Source organism: Schistocerca serialis, chromosome 5 (assembly GCF_023864345.2).
Source record: "Schistocerca serialis cubense isolate TAMUIC-IGC-003099 chromosome 5, iqSchSeri2.2, whole genome shotgun sequence".
NCBI classification, from domain to species: domain Eukaryota; kingdom Metazoa; phylum Arthropoda; class Insecta; order Orthoptera; family Acrididae; genus Schistocerca; species Schistocerca serialis.
The window spans coordinates 527,810,573-527,835,816 of record NC_064642.1 but is presented as its reverse complement, the minus strand read 5'-3'; the positions used below and the strand labels follow the sequence as shown (position 1 = coordinate 527,835,816).

Sequence of the window (25,244 nt, the reverse complement as noted above, 5' to 3'; positions counted from 1 at the left end):
ATGAGAAAAAGTACCACCACAGCTATATATTGAGACTCTCTTTATTTCCTCCCACGACTAGTTGCGGCGGCACATTACCGCCGTCCTCAGGTTGCATCACTGCCGAAAAGTTAATACATTTCTTCGGCGCACTTATTTTGGAGTCCTAGTCCTAGTACACATGGGCTATCTTTCCTCAGAAGTCTCTATTCGCCACCTCGTTGTCTACAATGCCCGCATGTGCTAGTAACAAGAGCTCGACAACAAATGGTCCAAGGAAATCTATTACTCTTTTAGCAGTGATGGAGTCTGAGAATGGTGGTAATGTGTCACCGAAACTAGTGATGTAAGACAATAAAGACGTTATCAAGATACAGCTGCGGTAGTACTTTTTCTCATATATTCAAAAGTAATATGAACATTAAGAATATGTCTTATACAGAGGCGCAAATGTAATAAGCGGAACACAGAAAACACTTTGGAACAAAGATGGAATTACATTATATTAACTTAATTACCTTTTTCAATTTTTTTATTTTAATTTTCACTGTGAAGTACACTACTCTGACTAGATGAGATGGCGCGGCAGTCTCTAATGTCCTTGTGGTTATCAATTAATGAAAGTAACAACTCGATGGGTTAAGACTGTGCTACGTTCAAACTTTTCACTTTTTTATGCATTGTAGTCACAAGATTATCTGTATGGCTTCCAGCTTGCCGCCAAAACTGTAAGAGGATAGCAACGATGGTACCATAACGCTACAGACCTGTAAGGGGTTTTTCATGGCACTGAAAGAAAGCTGTCCCAGTAAGACATTCATACTTCTAGGACAAGAGAAGAATTTCTGTGCGTCACTGATAAAAATGGCCAAACGTAAAGGATGTGTGATAGGCGAAAATCAACAAAAGTGATGCAAAAGTCCACAGTGACGGAAAGTGGACGGGAGACCGTATTTCTCGAAGCTAATAAGTACATAAGTACATAAAGCTCCAGTCATATTATGGGAACTCGATTACAGGTAAGATTTGCTTTTTGCATACAGTCCTTCTCCCACAAAGCCACTTGATCATTTAAAGTAAAGCAAATTCATATTCAAACTGCCAACCCTCAATCTCTTCCATAGTTACGCAGATACAGGCCCTCTTCGACAGTTCCAAAGATACTGGTCCTCTCTTGTCGTAGCTGTAGCAGTTTGTTGATGGCTGGTCTGAACTTGGAACCGTATTGACAGCAAAGCGCAATTGTCGACCCATTGCTTAAACGATCTGCTCAGCAACGTAAGGCTGGCCAAAAGCAAGACAGTTTCAGGTCAGACCTGAAGAGGGATCCTTCGCATTGGACGGAATGGAAGCACATTTCATTTTACGACATGTCCGTAAGTCCAGAATTATTTTGGGATGGTAGTCGCCGTCCACAGATATCGATATGAGTGGCCAGTATTTGGCAGGGAAGTGAGAGTTAAGCCATGAGTCTGACGGAGAGGGCGGCGACACAGGTGGCTGTCGACGCAACCAGACCCAGGCGGTTGATCAGCAGCGCCAGGAGCGCCGCTGGAGCAGGTGTGGCTGCTGTCACTGGCTCCTCCTCGCTCACCAGGCCCTCAGCGTCGTCTTCTTCCTGCAAACAGACCAGCCGGTAATAGGCATGCCAAGGAATATCTGTATAACTTAGTACAAAACGGTGCTGCAAATGGACACCACAAATAAAGAAAAGAAGAAAACGATGCACCACTAAGGAAATATGCGAATGGGACGGAAATCGGCAGATGTGATGTACATACAGAGACCAAAAAATTATCACAATATCAGAAAAATCGGATGATATGTTCAGGAGAAAGAGCTACTCAAATTGACCAAGTCAATAACGCGTTGGCCCATCTCTGACCCTTATGCAAGCAATCGTTTGGCTTGGCTCTGATTGCTATAGTAATTGGATGTCCTCGTTACAGTTATAGTAACAAACTATGTGCACTTAACATGTTAGATCGTCAAACTCCCGCACTAATCGGAGGCTCTTGTCCATAATGTTTCAGTCGTTCTCCATTGGGGAATGATCTCGAGACATGTGCTTCGTTTGTGATGTGGCAAAACTAAGTTCGTGATTGCAGGTAGTTGACACGATGTGTGAGGGAAGTTGAGAAGGCAATCTGCTTTGCGAATCTGATAACTGTGTTGCCTATGTACACGTACGAACAATGTCGTTGTGACAATACAGACACAAGTTCTAACAATGAAACTTCACGACGATGCAACCTACAGCAGCAATTTGTAGTTACAAGAATTCTGCCAACCATTAGTAGGTTTCCCTATACCTCTGGGACAGTGACACTTAGCAATAATATACAACAAAGTCTAATGTATTCTCTGAAAACCTGTCACCGGACACATATGTCAAGATGACAGTCAAATGTATGAACTGTACGTCCCCCTTCCCTGGTTGAATGACGGTGGTGAGTTGAGATCAAGCTATTCGATGGAGTGCCGTCCAGTAGAAAGACTTGCACCAGGCCATTTAGCAACAGTAAATTAACATATACACGTAATTATGTTTATACAGAATAGGCTTACTCGCACATACCTGGTTTTTCTTGTTCTGATTAGAAAAATGATTTACCAATCCATAAATATGTGTTGTACACGAAAACCTACATAATCTTTAGGGTGCTGTCAGATGAAACATTGACCGTCAGGCTCTCCCAATGACTAGACCTTGATGTGTTTTGTTCTTCACTTGCTGTTCAAAGGGAACTTCATCAATCAATAAAGGACAAATTCAGGGATGGAAAAATGACGTATCTGTCTGTCTACCAAGGAGAAGACCTTTTTCTTCTCTTGGAACTGTAATGCTTATATGATGGATTCAATACAAATACCAGTGCTAAGGAACTCAAGTTTACAGAAAGCATTGTTGCAATGGAATACGCATCCTCTATGTTGTACGAATTGTTTGTCAAGGATCTTACCTATAATTTTATCACATAGAACAGTCACCATAAGTCCAAGAAGAGGTATTTAATTCTTCCGCAAATCGAGGTAATGAAAATAATCTGACTTAAAACGTAACTACTCTTAACAGGCATCACGGAAAGTAATTATGTCACATTGATGTTAGCACAATAAATGAGTTTCCAGGTGCAACATGCCACTTTTGGACAATTTGGACACAAACCAGCTAGTAGTCAATTTTCTCTTGCCCTACTGAAGACTTCCTCGAGCAAACGTTGTCAGCGCTTACAGTGTGCGTTGCTTCGTCTTAAGTGCCCCGCTGACATACTGCCAAGGAAATATATCTGCACACAGCAAATACGTTGATAAAAATGGGAGGTAAGTAAGGTACCTTCATGAGACGGATACCAAATGAGACAGAAGGAATTCGGCAACAATATGAAACTACAGAAAGTAACAAAGAGGTCTGTAACGGAAGCAGAGTTTTTTATCGTTTCAAATCGCCAGATAGATGGACGGAAAGACATAGATTTATCTAAGCCGTGAGTTGCAAATTTACTCTAAGTCAAGAAAATGAGAAAAGGCGCACCATGAAGGAATTATCTGAATGGGATGGAGATCTGTGGATGTGATGTACATGTTCAGACAAATAAATGATAGCAGCTTCAGAAAAGCTGAATGATGTATTGAAGAGTAAGAACTTCAAAAACTGTCAAAAGTCAACAACGCGTTGGTCCATGGTTCAAATGGTTCAAATGGCTCTGAGCACTATGGGACTCAACTGCTGCGGTCATAAGTCCCCTAGAACTTAGAACTACTTAAACCTAACTAACCTAGGGACATCACACACATCCATGCCCGAGGCAGGATTCGAACCTGCGACCGTAGCGGTCGTGCGGTTCCAGACTGTAGTGCCTTTAACCGCTCGGCCACTCCGGCCGGCCGTTGGTCCATCTCTGGCCCTTATGCTAGCAGTTATTCGGCTTGGTATTGATCGACCGAGTTGTTGGACGTCCTCCTGGGAGAGGAAATGCCACATTATGTGCACTTGGCACGTTAGATCGTCAAAATATCGATATGGTTGGAGGTTCCTGACCATAATGCTCCAAACTTTCTGAGTTGCGGAGAGGCCTGGAGATCTTGCTGGCTGAGTTTGGGTTGACAATCACGAAAAATCGCTCGCGCAAATTATCGTGCTGGAATGTAAATACAGGATGGCTTTTCATGAAGAACAACAAAACGGGTCATAGAATACCACTATGCTGTGAGAGTTCCGAGGATGACAACGAAAGGGGTTCTGCTATGAAAAGAAATGGCACTCTAGACCATCATTCTTGGTTGGCCATACAGCGGGCGATGTTCAGGTCGGCATCCCACCGCTGTCCTGGGCATCTCCAGGTACGTCTTCGATCTGGAATCTTATTGACTGGAGCAGCAATGTCTTCAGTAATGAATATCACTTCTAACGGGGACCCTGATGACCAGCGAGTCCTACCTGGGGTCACCCCAGACTGTGGTGGGATCCCAGCCTGATCGTCGCCAAGAGTGATGGTCTGAAGAGCCATTCAATTTCATAGCAGCATTTCTTTGGTTGTCATTCGCGGGACTCTTTCATGACAGCAGTACGTCGACGATATTCTGCACGCCTTATGTTGCCCTTCACGGTAAGCCATCTCGGGCTTACATTTCAGCAAGATAATGTCCAGCTGTAAGCAGCGAGATGTCCTACTGCTGATCTTCGTGGTTGCCATTTCCTTCCACAACATCAAACGTTCTCATGTGGAATATGAATTACGCCCAGGGAATATGCACATGCTTGAAAAATATAACTAATCATTGTATAATTTTCAAATAATTTTTCTGGCGTTTTGACTGGATCGTCTTCGTAAAGGGATCAACGTTTCAATGTATAAATTCACGTTGAATTCGGCAGTGTCTATCACTACATACCCTGATCAAACCCACTAGCACTAGTGGCCGAAACGATGGCTTAACAGCAGGACACGGTCTATAGCCCATATTGATTTTAGGAATACTCTATTCGTCCACGAAAGCCTACAGTCGTACAAGAATACTCAAATCCCGACAATTTAAGACTCCCCTGAACAAGATATACACTCCTGGAAATTGAAATAAGAACACCGTGAATTCATTGTCCCAGGAAGGGGAAACTTTATTGACACATTCCTGGGGTCAGATACATCTCATGATCACACTGACAGAACCACACGCACATAGACACAGGCAACAGAGCATGCACAATGTCGGCACTAGTACAGTGTATATCCACCTTTCGCAGTAATGCAGGCTGCTATTCTCCCATGGAGACGATCGTAGAGATGCTGGATGTAGTCCTGTGGAACGTCTTGCCATGCCATTTCCACCTGGCGCCTCAGTTGGACCAGCGTTCGTGCTGGACGTGCAGACCGCGTGAGACGACGCTTCATCCAGTCCCAAACATGCTCAATGGGGGACAGATCCGGAGATCTTGCTGGCCAGGGTAGTTGACTTACACCTTCTAGAGCACGTTGGGTGGCACGGGATACATGCGGACGTGCATCGTCCTGTTGGAACAGCAAGTTCCCTTGCCGGTCTAGGAATGGTAGAACGATGGGTTCGATGACGGTTTGGATGTACCGTGCACTATTCAGTGTCCCCTCGACGATCACCAGTGGTGTACGGCCAGTGTAGGAGATCGCTCCCCACACCATGATGCCGGGTGTTGGCCCTGTGTGCCTCGGTCGTATGCAGTCCTGATTGTGGCGCTCACCTGCACGGCGCCAAACACGCATACGACCATCATTGGCACCAAGGCAGAAGCGACTCTCATCGCTGAAGACGACACGTCTCCATTCGTCCCTCCATTCACGCCTGTTGCGACACCACTGGAGGCGGGCTGCACGATGTTGGGGCGTGAGCGGAAGACGGCCTAACGGTTTGCGGGACCGTAGCCCGGCTTCATGGAGACGGTTGCGAATGGTCCTCGCCGATACCCCAGGAGCAACAGTGTGCCTAATTTGCTGGGAAGTGGCGGTGCGGTCCCCTACGGCACTGCGTAGGATCCTACGGCCTTGGCGTGCATCTGTGCGTCGCTGCGGTCCGGTCCCAGGTCGACGGGCACGTGCACCTTCCGCCGACCACTGGCGACAACATCGATGTACTGTGGAGACCTCACGCCCCACGTGTTGAGCAATTCGGCGGTACGTCCACCCGGCCTCCCGCATGCCCACTATACGCCCTCGCTCAAAGTCCGTCAACTGCACATACGGTTCACGTCCACGCTGTCGCGGCATGCTACCAGTGTTAGAGACTGCGATGGAGCTCCGTATGCCACGGCAAACTGGCTGACACTGACGGCGGCGGTGCACAAATGCTGCGCAGCTAGCGCCATTCTACGGCCAACACCGCGGTTCCTGGTGTGTCCGCTGTGCCGTGCGTGTGATCATTGCTTGTACAGCCCTCTCGCAGTGTCCGGAGCAAGTATGGTGGGTCTGACACACCGGTGTCAATGTGTTCTTTTTTCCATTTCCAGGAGTGTAGACGCCACACTATGTTACAATAAATTTAAAATACAGGGTGAGCACAAAGTCTTGCTCTGATTATAAAAATTTATAACAGAATAACCGTTTGTCAATATAAGTTACATATGATGCCATTACATAGGTTAGTGTTACTAGTTGTTGCGATCAATAGACGGCGCTAGTGCTCCACAACACCGACGCGGTCTGTTAGGTGACGTTAGTTGCTGGCGAAATGGCGCCGGAGAAAGAGAAAGCGCAATGTGTGCTTTGGTTTCACGAAACAAAATCGACCATAAGCGTTCAGCGTAAATTTCGAGCTTCTTACGGACGCAGTTCTCTTGACGTTAAATCAGTAAAGCGATGGTATGCAAAGATTAACGAAACAGGCAGCGTTGAAGATCTTCCTCGAAGCAGCAGGCCTCGTCTGAGTGATGCAACTGTTGATCGTGTTTGGCAATCGTTTCACGGGAGTCCGTCTAAATCAACTCGTCAAGCATCACGCGAACTTCAAATACCGCAAGCAAGTGTGGTGAAGATTCTTCATGAAAGGCTTAGGTTGCATGCTTACAAAGGGCAAATCATGCAGGCCTCGACATTCTCCGAGCTACCAAGGGAGCACACGTTGAGGTTTACTAACGTACGTGGTCTTGTTGTTGTTGTTGTTGTGGTCCTCAGTCCTGAGACTGGTTTGATGCAGCTCTCCATGCTACCCTATCCTGTGCAAGCCCCTTCATCTCCCAGTACCTACTGCAACCTACATCCTTCTGAATCTGCTTACTTTATTCATCTCTTGGTCTCCCTCTACGATTTTTACCCTCCACGCTGCCCTCCAATGCTAAATTTGTGATCCCTTGATGCCTCAAAACATGTCCTTGTCTTCTAGTCAAGTTGTGCCATAAACTTCTCTTCTCCCCAATCCTATTCAATACCTCCTCATTAGTTACGTGATCTATATCTTCAACATTCTTCTGTAGCACCACATTTCGAAAGCTTCTATTCTCTTCTTGTCCATACTAGTTATCGTCCATGTTTCACTTCCATACATGGCTACACTCCATACAAATACTTTCAGAAACGACTTCCTGACACTTAAATCTATACTCGATGTTAACAAATTTCTCTTCTTCAGAAACGATTTCCTTGCCATTGCCAGTCTACATTTTATATCCACTCTACTTCGACCATCATCAGGTATTTTACTCCCTAAACAGCAAAACTCCTTTACTACTTTAAGTGTCTCATTTCCTAATCTAATTCCCTCAGTATCACCCGATTTAATATGACTACATTCCATTATCCTCGTTTTGCTTTTGTTGATGTTCATCTTATATCCTCCTTTCAAGACAATGTCCATTCCATTCAACTGCTCTTCCAAGTCCTTTGCTGTCTCTGACAGAATTACAATTACGTGGTCTTACAAAAACTAATAACACTAACCTATGTAACGGCATCAAATGTAAATTATTTTGTGAAACGGTTAATCTGTAATAAATTGTTGTAATCAGGGCAAGACTTTTCGCTCACAGCGTACATTTTGAGGTGATATATTGCATAGTTGCCGACGGCCTTTCCGCAGTGGTAACACCGGTTCCCATCACATCACCGAAGTTAAACACTGTCGGTAACCTATCCAAGTGCTAGCCAAGCCCATCTGGGTCTGCCGAGTGTTGTGGGGAAGCAGAGTAGACTCAGCACCTGTGGTGCCAATTGAGGAGCTACTCGACTGAGAAATAGTGACGAAAACTGATAATGGCCAGGAGAGTGGTGTGCTGACAACTACATCTGGTGACACCTAAGGACTTGGGATGAAACGCCGGCCGGTCGGTGCCGTTGGGTCTTCAAAGCCTATTAGGACGGTGTTTGTTTGTTTTTATGCCGCTTAATTGGCTACAGGAAATGCGATGGAATGCACAGTTTCACTTCATCAAAGCACATTTTTAATGACCCAACAAATTCATCGTACTACATATGATATTTCGATTGATTTCGTTCAAATGGAGAATATTTTTGGACTACTTGTGGGACTTTTGTCGTCTAGCATTATCCAATTTGCACTTCCTTCTCTTTGATTTATTACCCGATCTGTGATAAACTGGCCGGCCGGAGTGGCCGAATGGTTGTAGGCGCTTCAGTCTGGAACCACGCGACCGCTACGGTCGCATGTTCGGATCATACCTCGGGCACGGATGTGTGTCATGTCCTTAGGTTAGTTTGGTTTACGTAGTCGTAAGTTCTAGCGGACTGATGACCTTCGCTGTTAAGTCCTACAGTGCTCAGAGCCATTTGAACCAATTTGTTTTTGATAAACTAGTGGACAATTGGTTCTATCAATAATTCAGTGTAACAAAGTCTAACCAAGGTACTGTATATCAACATCATGGTAACATCCGTAAAATGAATTTGGTGCTATGGTGCCCTCCCTCGAAGCCTCTACTTCAAGTGGCTCTATTCATTTGTGAATAATCTTAAGAACAGCGGTATAATAAAACGGGTGGGAAGGACACGTACAATTATCTCAAAACAGAGTCCTCTTAAAGACAAATGCAAGTCAAAACATAGTAGCACTATACACGAGCCTTCTCTCCACTAACAATACGAATCGTTGTTGTGATATATTTTGCTATAAATTGCACAATTAAGAAAGCGTTCACGTTAAAGAGTAGCGCTTTTTGGGACAATTCTTAAGAGTGTCACCATAATCAGAGGTAAGGTAGATACATTTAGTTGTAGGCTGAATAGCTGTGTTCATTTTATGCGTTGGACCTTCAAGCTCATGGGTGCTGGTATTTATTCTTGCCGCCTGAAGTGCTTTACGAAGACGTATTCCAGCGATAAACGTATTAACGGTAGCGGAATTTCCATATCGGAAATTTATTGGAAATGGCCATTGCAGCGTCGCCACAAAGCCTCTGGGAGACCAATAGTAATATCTGCAGACGCCGTCGGACACCTCAGCAATATTCACGCAGCCTCGGGCAGCTCCAATAACGGCTGCCTACCGAAAGTGCAAGAGTAGCTGTGTGCCTCACTTCTTTGCGCAGTACGGCGTTCGACAAGGCAGCAGTAGCATGTGGCAGCTACAACTTAACATTTTATGTGTCTTTTGTGCAGCGTGTTTATTTCACATAGTCACTGATCCTTAGAATGTATCAGTTTTAGTAACGGGAGTTGTGTACTACCTAATGGCCTTTGTTTTCCTGTCTTGAACATTTGTAAATGCCTTCAAATGGCTCTGAGCACTATGGGACTTAACTTCAGAGGTCATCAGTCCCCTAGAACTCAGAACTACTTAAACCTAACTAACCTGAGGACATCACACACATCCATGCCCGAGGCAGGATTCGAACCTGCGACCGTAGCAGTCGCGCAGTTCCAGACTGAAGCGCTTAGAACCGCTCGGCCACACCGGCCGGCGAACATTTGTAAGCTTAAGGATGTCATGGATGCAGCTAATCACACCGTATTATTACATTATAAGAATGTTAAAAGCTACATGACATGTAAGTACAGCAACGGTAAATACTCCATTACAGTCGAGCACTGTATACAGTGTCGCCAGAATTGAGGTCATTTACAAACAAATACTCCTAAATATAGAACAAATTGATTTCAACGAATAAATGTTTACAATCGACAGTAAATTTTCAGCCATATTTAATGAAATGGAATTACATGATTCCAGACACCTTTCCAACTCGTAAACATCTGTCATGTATGTATACAGACGAAGGAGACCAATGAAAATTTGTACCAAGACGAGATTCGAATCCAGGAATCCGGTTCCCTGGGCAGATGCATCAATCACTACTCCACGCTGACCTAGCACAGTAGTCTAGAGAGCAGAAGACCCATGTTCGAATACTGGCTTTGCCACAAATTTTCATTTTTCCCTCAGTTTGCAGGCATGCATCACGAATGTCTGAGACTTGGAAAGGTCTCTGAACTGTATATTTACATTTGATCAATGCACCTATGTTTGGGTTTCAGGCAGGATCTCACGTTTCGTTCATTGCTGAGATACTTTTACAACACAGTCGGAGAACCTGTGTAATATTCTTTGAATGTAGGGGGAGTATCAAGTCGACTGAAGGGAGAATGCGAATTTGGTGTGCGGAAGGAATCGTGTTACGGTAGCCTGTGCAGTTTTGGAAAGCCACTGTGCCAGGGTGACGTAGTGATTAGCGCATTTGTCTAGTGGGCAGGACACTCAGGATGGAATTCCAATTTAGTACAAATATCCTTCGTTGCTTGAGTCTGCATGTTATAGTGGCACTATCCACTATTTTAGGTTAAAGTATCAAACCTTTCGTGTCAGTGGCTGAATATAGCATGGAGGCCGCCACGACTATTGCGGTAACAGTGCTGGCTGTCAGCCACGCTACGTCCACACGAAGGGCACAATAACAATGGGCAAGTGAGCTGCGAAGCGAGGACAGGACAGTTATCTGGTCGTTACGACCACCCTCGAACGAATCTCTTTGATGTGGGCGACGTGACTAGTGGCCAGGGTTTAGAGAAACAAATTGACATAAAACGAGGCTGAATTTGAGGGAAGGACGTCATTCGACTCTGGGACCAATTTCTATCCTGTGCCAACCTCATCTCAAAGTAGCACTTGCATCTCCGTCCTCAGTTATTCGCCGCTGGATGTATCACAGGTCTTCCTCTACAGTTTTTATTCACTACAGCTCCCTCTAGTACCGTGGACGTTATTCCCTGATGCCTTAAAAGATCCCGTCCCATCTTCTTTTTCATACATTTCTTTCCTCGCCGATTACCTGGAAAATCTCTTTATTTCTTACCTCATCAGTCCATCTAATTTTTAATATTCTTCAGCAACAACGTATGTCAAATACTTCTATTGTCTTGTTTTAGAGTTTTCCTACAGTCCTTGTTTCAATTATACACAATTCTGTGCTCCAAACGTACATTGTCATAATTTTCTTCCGCAAATTGTGGGCTACGTTTGATACTGGTACAATTCTCTTAACTAGGAATTCTTTTTGCCCACGGCTAGTCTGTTTTTTATGTTCTCCCATCTCCACCACTCATAGGTTATTTTGCTGCCTGGGTAGTAGAATTCCTTAACTTCATCTGTTTCGTGACCATCAATCCAGATGTTAAGTTTCTCGTTGTTCTCCTTTCCTGCTACTTCTCATTACTTCCGTCTTTCTTAGATTTCCTCTGAATCCATATTCTCTACTCTTGAGATTGTTCATTCCATTCACCAGATCATGTAATTCTTCTTCACTTTACCCAGGATAGCAATGTCATCAGCGAATCTTATCATTTATATCATTTCACTTTGAATTTTAATTCCACTCCTGAACCTTTATTTCCATCATTGCTTCCTCGATGTTCAGATTGAACATTGGGGGCGAAACACTACATCCATATCTCACACCCTTTTTAGTCTGGGCACTTCGTTCTTGGTCGCCCACTTTTGTTATTCCCTCTTGGCTCTTGTACGGATTGTATATTACTCGTCTCTCCCTATGGCTTATCCCTGTTTCTCTCGGAATATTATTCTTGTCTTCAACTTCGATGCATGAGCTGTTAAGATGATTGTGCAATAATTCTCGCACTTGTCAGCTGTTGCAGTCTTCGGAATTGTGTGGATGACATTTTTGCGAAAGTCAGATGGTATGTCGCCAGACTCATACATTCTACACAGTAACGTGATTAATCGTTTTATTGCCTCTTAATCCTATTATTTTGGAAATTCTGATGGAATGTTATCTATTCCTTCTGCCTTATTTGATCTTACGTATTCCACAGCTCTTTCAAATTCTGATTTAATACTGGATCCCCTATCTCTACTACATCGACTCTTATTTCTTCTTCTATCACATGAGACAAATCTCCTCGCTCATAGAGGCCTTCAGTGTACTCTTTCCACCTATCCGCTCCCTCCTCTGTATTTAACAGTAGTATTGCCGTTGCACTCTCAATATACCTATCCTTCCTTTTAATTTCAGCGCAGGTTGTCTTGATTTTCCTGTCTGCTGAGTCACTCCTTCCGACAATCATTTCTTTTTCGATATCTTCACAATTTTCATGCAGCCATTTCGATTTAGCTTCCCTGCACTTGCTATTTATTTCATTCCTCAGCAACTTTTATTTCTGCATTCCTCAAATATCCTGAACATTTTTGTAATTCCTTCTTTCATCGATCAGTTGAAGAATTTTTCTGTTACCCATCGTCTATTTGCAGTTACCTTCTTTGTACCTATGTTTTTCTTTCCAACTTCTGTGATGGCCCTTTTCAGAGATGGCCAGTCCTCTTCAACTGTACTGCCTACTGTGCTATTTCTTATTGCTGTATCTATAGCCTTAGAGACCTTCAAGCGTATCTCGTCATTCCTTAGTACTTCTGCATCCAACTTCTTTGTGTATTGATTCTTCCTGACTAATCTCTTAAACTTCAGCCTACTATACTTCACTACTACAGTGTGATCTGAGTCTATAACTGCTCCTGGTTACCCCTTATAATTAAGTATCTAACTTCGGACTCTCTGTCTGACCATGATGTAATCTAACTGAAATCTCTAATTTGTCACCCGACCTTTCCCAAGTATACCTTCTCCTCTTGTGATTCTTGAATAGAGTATTCACTATTATTAGATGAAGTTTATTACAGCACTCAGTTAGCCCTTGTCCTCTTTCATTCGCAGCACCAAGCCCATATTCTCCTGGGACTCTTTCTGCTGCCCTTCCCCTACAACCGCATTCAAACATTCCACGACTATTAGATATTATCTCTCTCCAAGTACTGAATTACCCGTTCTGTGTTCTCTCATACTTTCCCTACTTCTTCATCTTCGGCTTGCGAGGTCGGCATGTACATCTGAAACATTATTGTTGGCGTTGGTTTGCTGTCGATTCTGACGAGAATAATCCTGTGACTGAAATCTTCGAAGTACCTCAATCTCTGCCCCACCTCCCTATTCGTAATGAATCCTACTTTCATTATACCACTTTCTGCTGCTTTTGATATTACCCTATACTAATCTAACATGAAGTCCTAGCTTTATTGACCCGACACTATATCTAGATTGAGCCTCAGCATTTTACTTTCAATTTTTTTTTAGTTTGCTTACCACGTTTAAACTTCTCACATTTCACGCCCCGACTCGTAGAACATTATTATTTCGTTGGTTGTTCAATTTTTTTTTCTCATGGGCATCTCCCACTGGCAGTTCTCTCCCATAGATCCGAATGGGGGACTATTCTGGAATGTTTTGGCAATGAATAGATCATCATGACATCTTTTTCATTACAGGCCACATGACATATGGATATACAGCATGAGTGTTTAATGCAGTGGTTCTATTGCCTTTTGCATCCTCATGCCTTTGATTATTGCTGATTTTTCCGCCTTTAGGGATAGTTTCCCACCACAGGGTCCAGAGGAAGAGAGTACCCTCTTTCACAAGCGCATTGACAGAATAAGGGCGTCTTCTTATTTCTGACGTCGGCCGCAATTGCTGACGATTTTCAATCAAAGTTTAAACGGCGGCGTGGTTCGAACCCGCGACCGAGGGCCGTTTGATTAGTAATCAAACACGCTACCTCCCCCCACCCCCCTATAGAGGCAGCACTACAGAGTGGTCCATACAGATTGGTGTCAGAAGAGGCGACGTCGCAGCAATCGACAGCGGAGGGTCTCCCATCCCTGAAGCACTTCGTTCCAGCCACATCTCGAAGTACTGTCACTGGAGTGAGTTAGACGATTTGGTTCTTGTGTCGTGGTAATCATGAAGTCGAAGTTTGGAAGCTGTGTTTAATGAAAATTACATTTTGAAAGCAGAGAAATTTATGAGTAATGGTAAACATGAATGGTTAGTACCGTACGTTACGTTCATTGTAATTTAGTTGGGTATTTTGCACCTTGTGCCGAATCAGCAGCGGAACAACTTTACTTGTAACCGTTTTGGGCACACGGCTAGGCAGAGTTCAGAGTACAGGTGTCTCAAGACTAGACATATTAAATAATGTTGTAGAAGACGTTGGGGCTTACGATTCTGTGTGTATTGTTTTGTTGTAGTTAATTTTTATCGTGGATAATGGTCGCAGAGGCGAAATCAGAGACACGAGGTGTTACCAGCGAAGAAGCGATCCAGTCATTAATGGATCAGGTGGCTCAGCTGAGAGTGGCTAATGTTAAATGTATTTGGAAGAAAGAGTCGCGAGACAGAAGTGTTGCAGTCGCAGAATCTAGGAGTGGATGAGACTGTGGTGAATCTTGTCTCTCCTGTCTCTGGTAGAGCGTCTGACAATATATTGACATTGATAGAGGATCTTAAGTCATCGGCTGACATAAGGGGTTGGTCAGATGAACAAATGGCAGGAAGAGAAATAGTGCACAGTTTTTTACGAACAATTAGAGACGGCATCCAGGGGACATAATGACACAGTTGGTGACTTTGCGGATAGAATTAGGAAAATGAACGTTCACATGTACGAGCTCTCATTAAAAGAGGAGGTAAATAAAATGGTGCTGCAGGAGGCCGAGTAACGAGCGCTCAATCGTTTTTTAAGGGGTTTGACACTGGAAATGTCTAGGAGAGTGCGCAAGGTGCCGCCTAAGGATCTCAATGAAGAGGTTGGGTGAGCTCTGGAATACGAAGAAATCGACAAGGGTAAGGGAGCGAAACAGGAATTTACATCGAATATCACGTATTTTAATTGCGGTCAAACAGGACATGTACTAATACAATGTTACCATTACCGGAGCCCGCAACACAACTGGAGTAACGAGGGTCGCCAACAGTCTGGTAGATATTACAGTAGAGAAGGTTTTGATGAACTGCAAAACTATAGGCATAATGGCAGAGGTAGTCCTGGAAATAAGAAGGGTCCTTTAAACTTAGAAGGGAGCTCCAGGGCCGCCGACAGGAGTTCCTAGTAGGAATAAGTTCACTCAAAACGAATGCAAAGGTGGAGTGTGCCAAAGTGGGTGTTGTGGATGGAAGAGAGTATGAAGTGTTGTTGGAAACGGCAGCATATGGGTCAGTATCCTCGAGAAAATTACTGGGTAGGAGGCAGTGGAGCCCACCACGATATGATTTGCGTGTTGTAGGAGATATTGATATACGACCTCTCAGGTCTGTAGTGATGAATTTCATAGATGGGACAACCATGTTTAGACAGTGTGTGGAAGTGATGTCAGATGTAAGTGACGGGTACTGCATGGTCCTAGGGTTAGATTTTCTGCGTCAACATCACGCCACAATCGACCTGCCAGGAGGTATAGTAGAACTGAGCATAGCGCGATGTTCTTTGGAGGCATTCCCTTTACAAATAAACAGACGCGCTGTTGAGTAACAGACTTTTTTGCAACTTTGTAATGTGGCGACTGCTCACCTAACTGCATCTTCAGACGATTCTCGAGAGAATCTGGCACATTAGATGATAGGGAACTTGCTGCGTGCAGTGGCAGGTGCACATTGATGTCTTGTGACTGCCACAGGAACGCTGCCGAGTCCAGTTACACTGTGTTGGCCACTAGTCAGAGATTTCTTGAAACTGGATCGAAAAGTAAGTACCTAATATCCAATGCTCTCAGGGTGGAGTTGCCCAACACTGATTCATCATTGGTGAAAATGTACTTCATAGGGCCTAACAACTGCAGGCACCGGATCTTGGAGGGGAAAGGGTGGGGGGCGCAAACCGGGTTATCTGCGACGGGCAGCAATATTGGGGGCGCCAATTTCATATTCTCGAAGGAAAAAGCCTCGTTTCACGAAGCGCCTAGCATACAGGGAACGTTGGTCTATTTTTCATGTGATTTTGAAACGCCTCCCCGTATATTTGAACATTTTTGAAAACTTTCTAGGCTGATAACTGAGCGATTCATAAGTTGATTTTTAAATGCATGATGCCTCTGCCAGAGGAATCCCCATCGCATCTAGAAATAGAAAAAAACTTCGGTCAATCCTAACGGCCGATTCCACCCGTCGGCTTTGAGTCATGAAGTCAAACCTAAGACAAAGACTCTATACAGAGGCTATCTTCGAAAACAAACGAATGTAGCATACGATAAAAATACAATCACAGTTAACGGGATTAATTACTCAGCCACGAGTTATATCCAAAAGATACGAAGGTAATGAAAGTAAGTAAGAATAAAGGAAGAGGAATAGACGTGTCTGAAATAAATTATCATTGCAATTTATGCGAGTGAGAAAAGTACATGGAACCTTTATATCCATTACAGTATATGACATTGTGAAGTTTTAATATTCTGATATAGCATTAATTTATTATTAAATAATTATTGAATTAACTATAGTAGGAAAGAGAGGGTTTTGGGCTGAGAGATACTAAAATGTAACACAGCAACGAAAGATGGGGTTTTGGGCTGAGAGAAACTAAAATATAACACAGCAACGGGAAAAATTAAATAAACAATAACATATATAAAATAATTTCAAAAAAAAAACAAGAGCTTGAAGAGCTGAGAAACCGACACATAAATCCTAAACGAAACTCCACTACACAAATAATGAAAATTCACAAAATGTATCAAATATTGGAATCGGTAACTATAATTAAGCTATATAGATCAACTGTAGTTACCGATTCCAGCCATTCCACATTTGTTATTTAGAACATTTTTGAAACAAGTGTGTGCACTACAATGCTAATTGTTGACTCCAACATTTCCATGGTTCATTAGTTAGATTGTTTTTCTAGCAGGTGTGTACACTGAAATGTAATAGGATTTCTACGTTTGTAATTGCTCTCGAAAATACTGGGATAAGGAACAAACATTGGAATCGGTCACTAGAATTAAGCTGTATAAGTGGTCAATTCTGGTTACCGACTTCTAGAGGTATGTGCACTGAAATGTAATAGGATCTCCACACTTGTCACTGCTCTCTGAACTCCTGCGAAAAAGGGAATAATATTGGAATTGGGAACTAGAAGTAACGTTTATAGGTCAATTCTCGTTATCCAGTCCAATAATTGTTACTTTTTGTGAATTTTGTAATTTTTTTACTCGCTTCTTTTAGGATTTTTGTGTCAGTTTCTCCAAATTTCATGCTACAGTTTTAAACTTGTTGTTATTTATTTCGTTTTCCCGTAGTTTTGCATTTTAGTTTCTCCCGGCCCAAAACCCCCACTTTCCAGTGGTAGCCTTGTTAGATTCAATAATTATAGTTATAAATTAACGCTATACTAGTAAGGGCTAGTTGTATACTCCCCGGTTAGTAGCCGCTATTCACGGAATAACGCGGAAAACCCGTTGCACGAACATGTGATCACACATAAAAGTCCGCAGCTCGTGGTCGTGCGGTAGCGTTCTCGCTTCCCACGCCCGGGTTCCCGGGTTCGATTCCCGGCGGGGGTCAGGGATTTTCCCTGCCTCGTGATGACTGGGTGTTGTGTGATGTCTTTAGGTTAGTTAGGTTTAAGTAGTTCTAAGTTATGACCATAGATGTTGAGTCCCATAGTGCTCAGAGCCATTTGAAGCCAACACATAACAGGTGAAAAAACGCTGGATAACTAAACAGGTGATTCTGTCATGGTTTGTGAAGCTAATAGGAGTATAAGTTCTGACAATAGCAGGAACAATTCCAGAATCAGTGATTCCAAGATTGTTTGTTAGAACGAGTAAGGAGAAGAAACGGGAACTTTACACTTATTATGTGGAAGAATATGACGATTCAAAGTTTATATAAATATTTCGTACTACTACTAATTTTCCATCTCATCCTTGAGAAACTGGAGCGTATGAATGAAATGTGAAACTGTTTCCTAAAATAGAACTTATTGCTTGTAGAAGGATTAACGCGAATTTGATATTGGTACTTCCCGAACTATATTCTGACGTATTATTTATGCGAATGAGGTAGATAAAAATGACCATTTGTGCCAAAACAGTAACGCTTATTAGGCGTGTCGTAGAACTGCTGTAATTTTAGAACGGGCTACTTTGTTTTATCTGGCAGTCAGTGACAAAATAGACGTAATCAAACTGAGAAACCACACCATTCTTGGGTTGTTGATGTTGTTGTGGTCTTCAGTCCTGAGACTGGTTTGATGCAGCTCTCCATGCTAATCTATCCTGTGCAAGCTTCTTCATCTCCCAATACCTACTGTAACCTACATCCTTCTGAATCTGCTTAGTGTATTCATCTCTTGGCCTCCCTCTACGATTTTTACCCACGCTGCCCTCCAATGCTAAATTTGTGATCCCTTGATGCCTCAGGACACGCCCTACCAAACGATTCCTTCTTCTAGTGAAGTTGTACCACAAACTTCTCCCCAATTCTATTCAATAGCTCCTCATTAGTTACGTGATCTACCCACCTATCTTCAACATTCTTCTGTAGCACCACATTTCGAAAGCTTCTATTCTCTTCTTGACCAAACTATTTATTGTCCATGTTTCACTTCCATACATGGCTACACTCCACACAAATACTTTCAGAAACGACTTCCTGACACTTAAATCTATACTCGATGTTAACAAATTTCTATTCTTCAGAATCGCTTTCCTTGCCATTGCCAGTCTACATTTTATATCCACTCTACTTCGCCCATCATCAGTTATTTTGCTCCCGAAATACCAAACTCCTTTACTACTTGAAGTGTCTCATTTCCTAATCTAATTCTCTCAGCATCACCCGACTTAATTCGACTACATTCCATTATCCTCGTTTTGCTTTTGTTGATGTTCCTCTTATATCCTCCTTTCAAGACACTGCTCTTCCAAGTCCTTTGCTGTCTCTGACAGAATTACAATGTCATTGGCGAACCTCAAAGTTTTATTTCTTCTCCCTGGATTTTAATACCTACTCCAAATTTTTCATTTGTTTCTTTTACTGCTTGCTCAATATACAGATTGAATAACATCGGGGACAGGCTACACCCTGTCTCACTCCCTTCCCAACCACTGCTTCCCTTTCTTGCCCCTCGATTCGTATAACTGCCATCTGGTTTCTGTACAAATTGTAAGTAGCCGTTCGCTCCCAGTATTTTACCCCTGCCACCTTCATAATTTGAAAGAGAGTATTCCAGTCAACATTGTTAAAAGCTTTCTCTAAGTCTACAAATGCTAGAAACGTAGGTTTGCCTTTCCTTAATCTTTCTTCTAAGATAAGTCGTAAGGTCAGTATTGCCTCACGTGTTCCAACATTTCTACGGAATCCAAACTGATCTTCCCCGGGTCGGCTTCTGCCAGTTTTTCCATTCGTCTGTAAATAATTCGCGTTAGTATTTTGCAGCTGTGACTTATTAAACTGATAGTTCGGTAATTTTCACATCTGTCACCACCTGCTTTCTTTGGGATTGTAATTATTATATTCTTCTGGAAGCCTGAGGGTATTTCGCCTGTCTCGTACATCTAGCTCACCACATGGTAGAGTTTTGTCACGACTGGCTCTCCCAAGGCCGTCAGTAGTTCTAATGGAATGTTGTCTACTCCAGGGGCCTTGTTTCGACTCAGGTCTTTCAGTGCTCTATCAAACTCTTCACGCCGCAGTATCGTATCTCCCATTTCATTTTCATCAACATCCTCTTCTATTTCCATAATATTGTCCTCAAGTACATCGCCCTTGTATAGACCCTCTATATACTCCTTCCATCTTTCTGCTTTCCCCTCTTTGCTTAGAACTGGGTTTCCATCTGAGCTCTTGATATTCATACAAGTCGTTCTCTTTCCTCCAAAGGTCTCTTTAATTTTCCTGTAGGCTGTATCTATCTTACCCCTAGTGAGATAAGCCTCTACATCCTTACATTTGTCCTCTAGCCATGCCTGCTTAGCCATTTTGCACTTCCTATTGATCTCATTTTTGAGACGTTTGTATTTCTTTTTGCCTGCTTCATTTACTGCATTTTTATATTTTCTCCTTTCATCGATTAAATTCAATATTTCTTCTGTTCCCCAAGGATTTCTAATAGCCCTCATCTTTTTACCTACTTGATCCTCTGCTGCCTTCACTACTTCATCCCTCAGGGCTACCCATTCGTCTTCTACTGTATTTCTTTCACCCATCCCTGTCAATTGTTCCCTTATGCTGACTCTGAAACTCTGTACAACCTCCAGGTCCCATCACCTTAAATTCCCACCTTTTTGCAATTTCTTCAGTTTTAATCTACAGTTCATAACCAATAGATTGTGGTCAGAGTCCACATCTGCCCCTGGAAATGTCTTACAATTTAAAACCTGGTTCCTAAATCTCTGTCTTACCATTATGTAATCTATCTGAAACCTTCCAGTATTCCCAGGATTCTTCCATGTGTACAACCTTCTTTTATGATTCTTGAACCAAGTGTTAGCTATGATTAAGTTATGCTCTTTGCAAAATTCTACCAGATGGCTTCCTCTTTCATTTCTCTCCCCCAATCCATATTCACCCACTATGTTTCCTTCTCTCCCTTTTCCTACTGTCGAATTCCAGTCACCCATGACTATTTAATTTTCGTCTCCCTTCACTACCTGAATAATTTCTTTTATCTCATCGTACATTTGTTCAATTTCTTCATCATCTGCAGAGCTAGTTGGCATATAAACTTGTACTGCTGTAGTAGGCATGGGCTTAGTGTCTATCTTGGCCACTATAATGCGTTCACTATGGTGTTTGTAGTAGCTTACCCGCACTTCTATTTTTTATTCATTATTAAACCTACTCCTGCATTCCCCCTATTTGATTTTGTATTTATAACACTGTATTCACCTGACCAGAAGTCTTATTCCTCCTGCCACCGAACTTCACTAATTCCTACTATATCTAACTTTAACCTATCCATTTCCCTTTTTAAATTTTCTAACCTACCTGCCCGACTAAGGGATCTGACATTCCACGCTCCGATCCGTAGAATGCCAGTTTTCTTTCTCCTAATAACGACGTCCTCTTGAGTAGTCCATGCCCGGAGATCCGAATGGGGGACTATTTTACCTCCGGAATATTTTACCCAAGAGGACGTCATCATTACTTAACCATACAGTAAAGCTGCATCCCTCGGTAAAAATTACGGCTGTAGTTTCCCCTTGCTTTCAGCCGTTCGCAGTACCACAACAGCAAGGCCGTTTTGGCTAATGTTACAAGGCCAGATCAGTCAATCATCCAGACTGTTGCCCCTGCAACTACTGAGAAGGCTGCTGCCCCTCTTCAGGAACCACACGTTTGTCTGGCCTCTCAACAGATACCCCTCCGTTGTGGTTGCATCTGCGGTACGGCTATCTGTATCGTTGAGTCTCGCAAGCCTCCCCACCAACGGCAAGGTCCATGGTTCGTGGGGGGAAGCATTCTTGGGTACTATTCGTATTAACAGCTTTTTTTAGTACTGGACAGTGACATTTTGATTTTTTGTGATGCAAAACGTTTGAAGAAGTTTGATGGCGTAATAGATGATCTCGCCTAAAGAAAAGCACGCCGTCTAAAACTGTAGCAAGATTAGAGAGAAAAAATGCTGGGACCTAAGGATTGAAGAAATGTGCACTGTCCTGCTTGTCTCTTGTCTTTACTGATTTTATGTTTGCTCTATTTAATTTTATGTCAGACGAGACGTAAGTTTTTAGTTAATAGGCAGTAAATAGTACACATCTTCTGAAGAATTCTCATTCTCCCGGTCACAAGATATGACACCCAGTATTATTTGTGAGGTTTTTTTTAAAGGTGCTAGGATGTCAAAACCAATTATTGGGTGCAGTAGAGGCACCACAGGGCATGTTAATTTCCACTGTCCTGAATGTAGGTTTGGTGGTTTCCATTAAAACATATACACATTTGAATTCCACCGAGCGATATACGGTGACGTGCGATGAAAGAATGGTATGTGAAGAAGCGTGGCACGGTACTTGGGCTCATCTATGACCAAATACATGTCTTACATTTCCGCGTGACCGCTACGGTCGAAGGTTCGAATCCTGCCTCGGGCATGGATGTGTGTGATGTCCTTAGGTTAGTTAGGTTTAAACAGTTCTAAGTTCTAGGGGACTGATGACCTCATAGTGCTCAGAGCCCATTTTTTACATTTCCTCGAACATATATGTTTTATACATTAAACTCTTCAGGAAGGCGTGCGCTACAAAATAAACGCATTTTTTAAAAATCGATTTTTCGTAAATTGTTCGGTCGTATCGTATCTCAAACGCTCCAGAGGGGTGGAGAGGGCGGGGGGGGGGGGGGGTGGCGCCACTAAAATATCATAGCTCCGGGGCTGAACAATTGTAAGACAATACGATGATGAATTGGGTCCCTGAGGGCGAGAGAGGATGAATAAGAAAAAAAATCCGAAACTGCGACGTTTGGGAGACTAATTAAATTGACTGGAGGTCATACTAAGGTATGATGTGATTCTGTTTCGTACAGGATATTCAGACTTTGCGTTCGTGGTGCATGTTAGTCTGTCTTCTTCTTAGTCTTCAGACTTCGAGTCTGATTCCTGTATCCATTTCGAAGTCTGTTATTATTTTCTGACATTCTAATTTTACAATCCGTGTTGGACGGTTTTCCTTCTGTTGCAATGTCCACGTTCATGAACATTCAACTGTGTTCCTGCCACCTGACCTACACTTCGAAAAATATCTTCAACTCCACTTCTACAGTCTAATTACCGTAGACGAAAGATGCCTCATGATCACTGGGGCACAGATTTTGTCCACTGCAGTTGTAAAAATAGCGCAGCTCTGACCTCCAGATGGCGGTTTAATTGGAGAGCAGTTAAGGAGGAAGCAGTGGACAGATTCTTAGTTAAGTTGCTCTGAGCGTCTCCTGTAAAACCACTGTTGCATAGGGATGGGGAGCTACAGTCAGTGGCTGTCAGGAACGACCACACGACCCTTTGCCAACCCACTTGAAGATCTATATGTCGCACCACGCCAGACATCTAAAATTTGGTGCATCGCTGATGGCATCATGAGTTGGTATAGGATTAATCTCTCTATTTACCTGCCATTTACTGAGTCATGTCTATGTCCAATCTAATCATCTCAATGAAATTTTTATATTCCGTTTGCGCCTCCTAAGCGTCAGCAGGGGCATTTTCTCCGGTGGTTCAGCAGATATTTGCAATTTAGTTTCTGCATTGTGTAACGAGAGTGATCCAAAATAAATAGGGCTCATCACGTCTTTCATGCGATGCCCCGTATCGACGGAAAATGTAGGTTTGTTTTCCGTTACAAACAAAATGGTTTCACGTTCGCATTCGATAGAGGGGTCCCTAATTAGTCTATTTCGATATTCCTATCCTCGATATGTATTAACAGGGACAGTAAAACACGAAGAATAAACAACAGTCCAGCTGCGGCTCACTGTCAGTAGTGTTGCAGGGCAGTGTTGTTGCTGCTGGAGCACTGGTAACTCTTCGAGTTACAAATCGCCTATTAACACATAACGGTAAAACAGATATCGCCCTGGACTAATCAGGACCGCTCTATTGAGTGGGCGCTTAAAATTACGATTTAAAACTCATTTGTTTCCAAAGGGAAACAAACCTAAACTGGGCGTCGCATGAAAGACGTGATGAGCTCTATTTATTTTGTCTGACTCTAGCTACACAGTGCAGAAACAAAATTGTAAACATCTGCTGGAACACCAGAGAAAACGCCCCTGCCGACTCTCAGGAGAGACACCCTATGTAATCTATATGTGGGAAGCAAAGAAATAAACATAATTATGTTTTACAACCTGCCTGTGTCATTTTATTTGAATTTAACACATTTTAGTGACCAACATAAGAACATAGCACTACTTTTGCATACTGAGTTATAACAGTACACTACATTAAGAATAAACTATTGCAGTACAGCTTAGTGCTGTACATGCTTACATAGGCTTCATTTAATTTAGTTAATTAGAAAGAAAGCTGGTACTTTTAACATATTAGTTGTCTCCTAAGTTGTAGCATGTGGACTGTTTATTTGACGTTAGCAGTGTAATATTACTTGATTATAATTGTGTTTTTGAAAGGAAAACCTGCATCTGCTAAGAACTGAGACCTATTTACAGTGCATAAAGCCGCGCAGTCTTAAAAATAACATTACCACTTGCCAAATAGCTTACTCAGTTTTTTTGAATCCTTCGATTTACATATTCATGGAATTTTGTAGGTTGGTTGATTTGGGTGAAGGGACCAAACAGCGAGGTCATCGGTCCAAAATTTGATTAAGAAAGGATTGGGAAGGACGTCGGCCATGGTCTTGCAATGAAATCAACTTGACATTTGCCTGAAGCGATTTAGTGAAATCACGGAAGACCTAAATCAGGATGGCGGAATGCGGATTTGAACCGTCGTCCTCCAGAATGCAAGTCCAGTGTGCTAACCACTGCGCCACCTCGCTTGGTCAGAGAATTTGTAGACTGAATGAAGTACGTTTTCTTTAAAACGGTTACGGAAGCAAAAGGCTATCTTTATATTAGATGAAAGCTTGGTAATCACCTATGAAAGTACGTAGCTCCATTCTGAGACCCAGTTAAAGGTGCCTGTCTTCTATTAGGCATGTGTAAATCAGCTGAAAGTAATTTTCATTCTCAACGACAAAACTGCTAATGAGTAAAAGTATTGGGAAAGGAGTATAAGAATTATAACACCCTTGTAACAAATGAATCGCACACAGCATTCTTGTTGTTTGTGTATGCTAAATAATTTCATTTACGAGTACTTTTGTCCACATCCCCAGAAAACATACAAAGTAAGAAAAAAATCGTATCTTCAGGTAAACACAATGGCCTACACGTCTAAAGGAAAAACTCAATGAACTTAGCTTCGTCATTAATTGATATACATGTCAAGTACATTTTAACTTACTGGAACGCAATGAATTTTAATTGCAGTGATCCACTT

The 25,244-nt window shown here is 42.7% G+C and overlaps 1 protein-coding gene across 1 annotated transcript in view; it reads right to left on the bottom strand.

Annotated features, from left to right (window-relative positions):
* Nucleotides 1-493: 493 nt before the first annotated feature.
* LOC126480914 (neuronal acetylcholine receptor subunit alpha-3-like) overlaps nt 494-25,244 on the bottom strand; it is a 142,098-nt gene continuing 117,347 nt past the window's right edge. Inside the window, exon 9 of the mRNA XM_050104321.1 lies at nt 494-1,597. Coding sequence (XP_049960278.1) covers nt 1,439-1,597 — 159 coding nt within the window. The 3' untranslated portion in view covers nt 494-1,438. The remainder of the gene's footprint in view (nt 1,598-25,244) is intronic.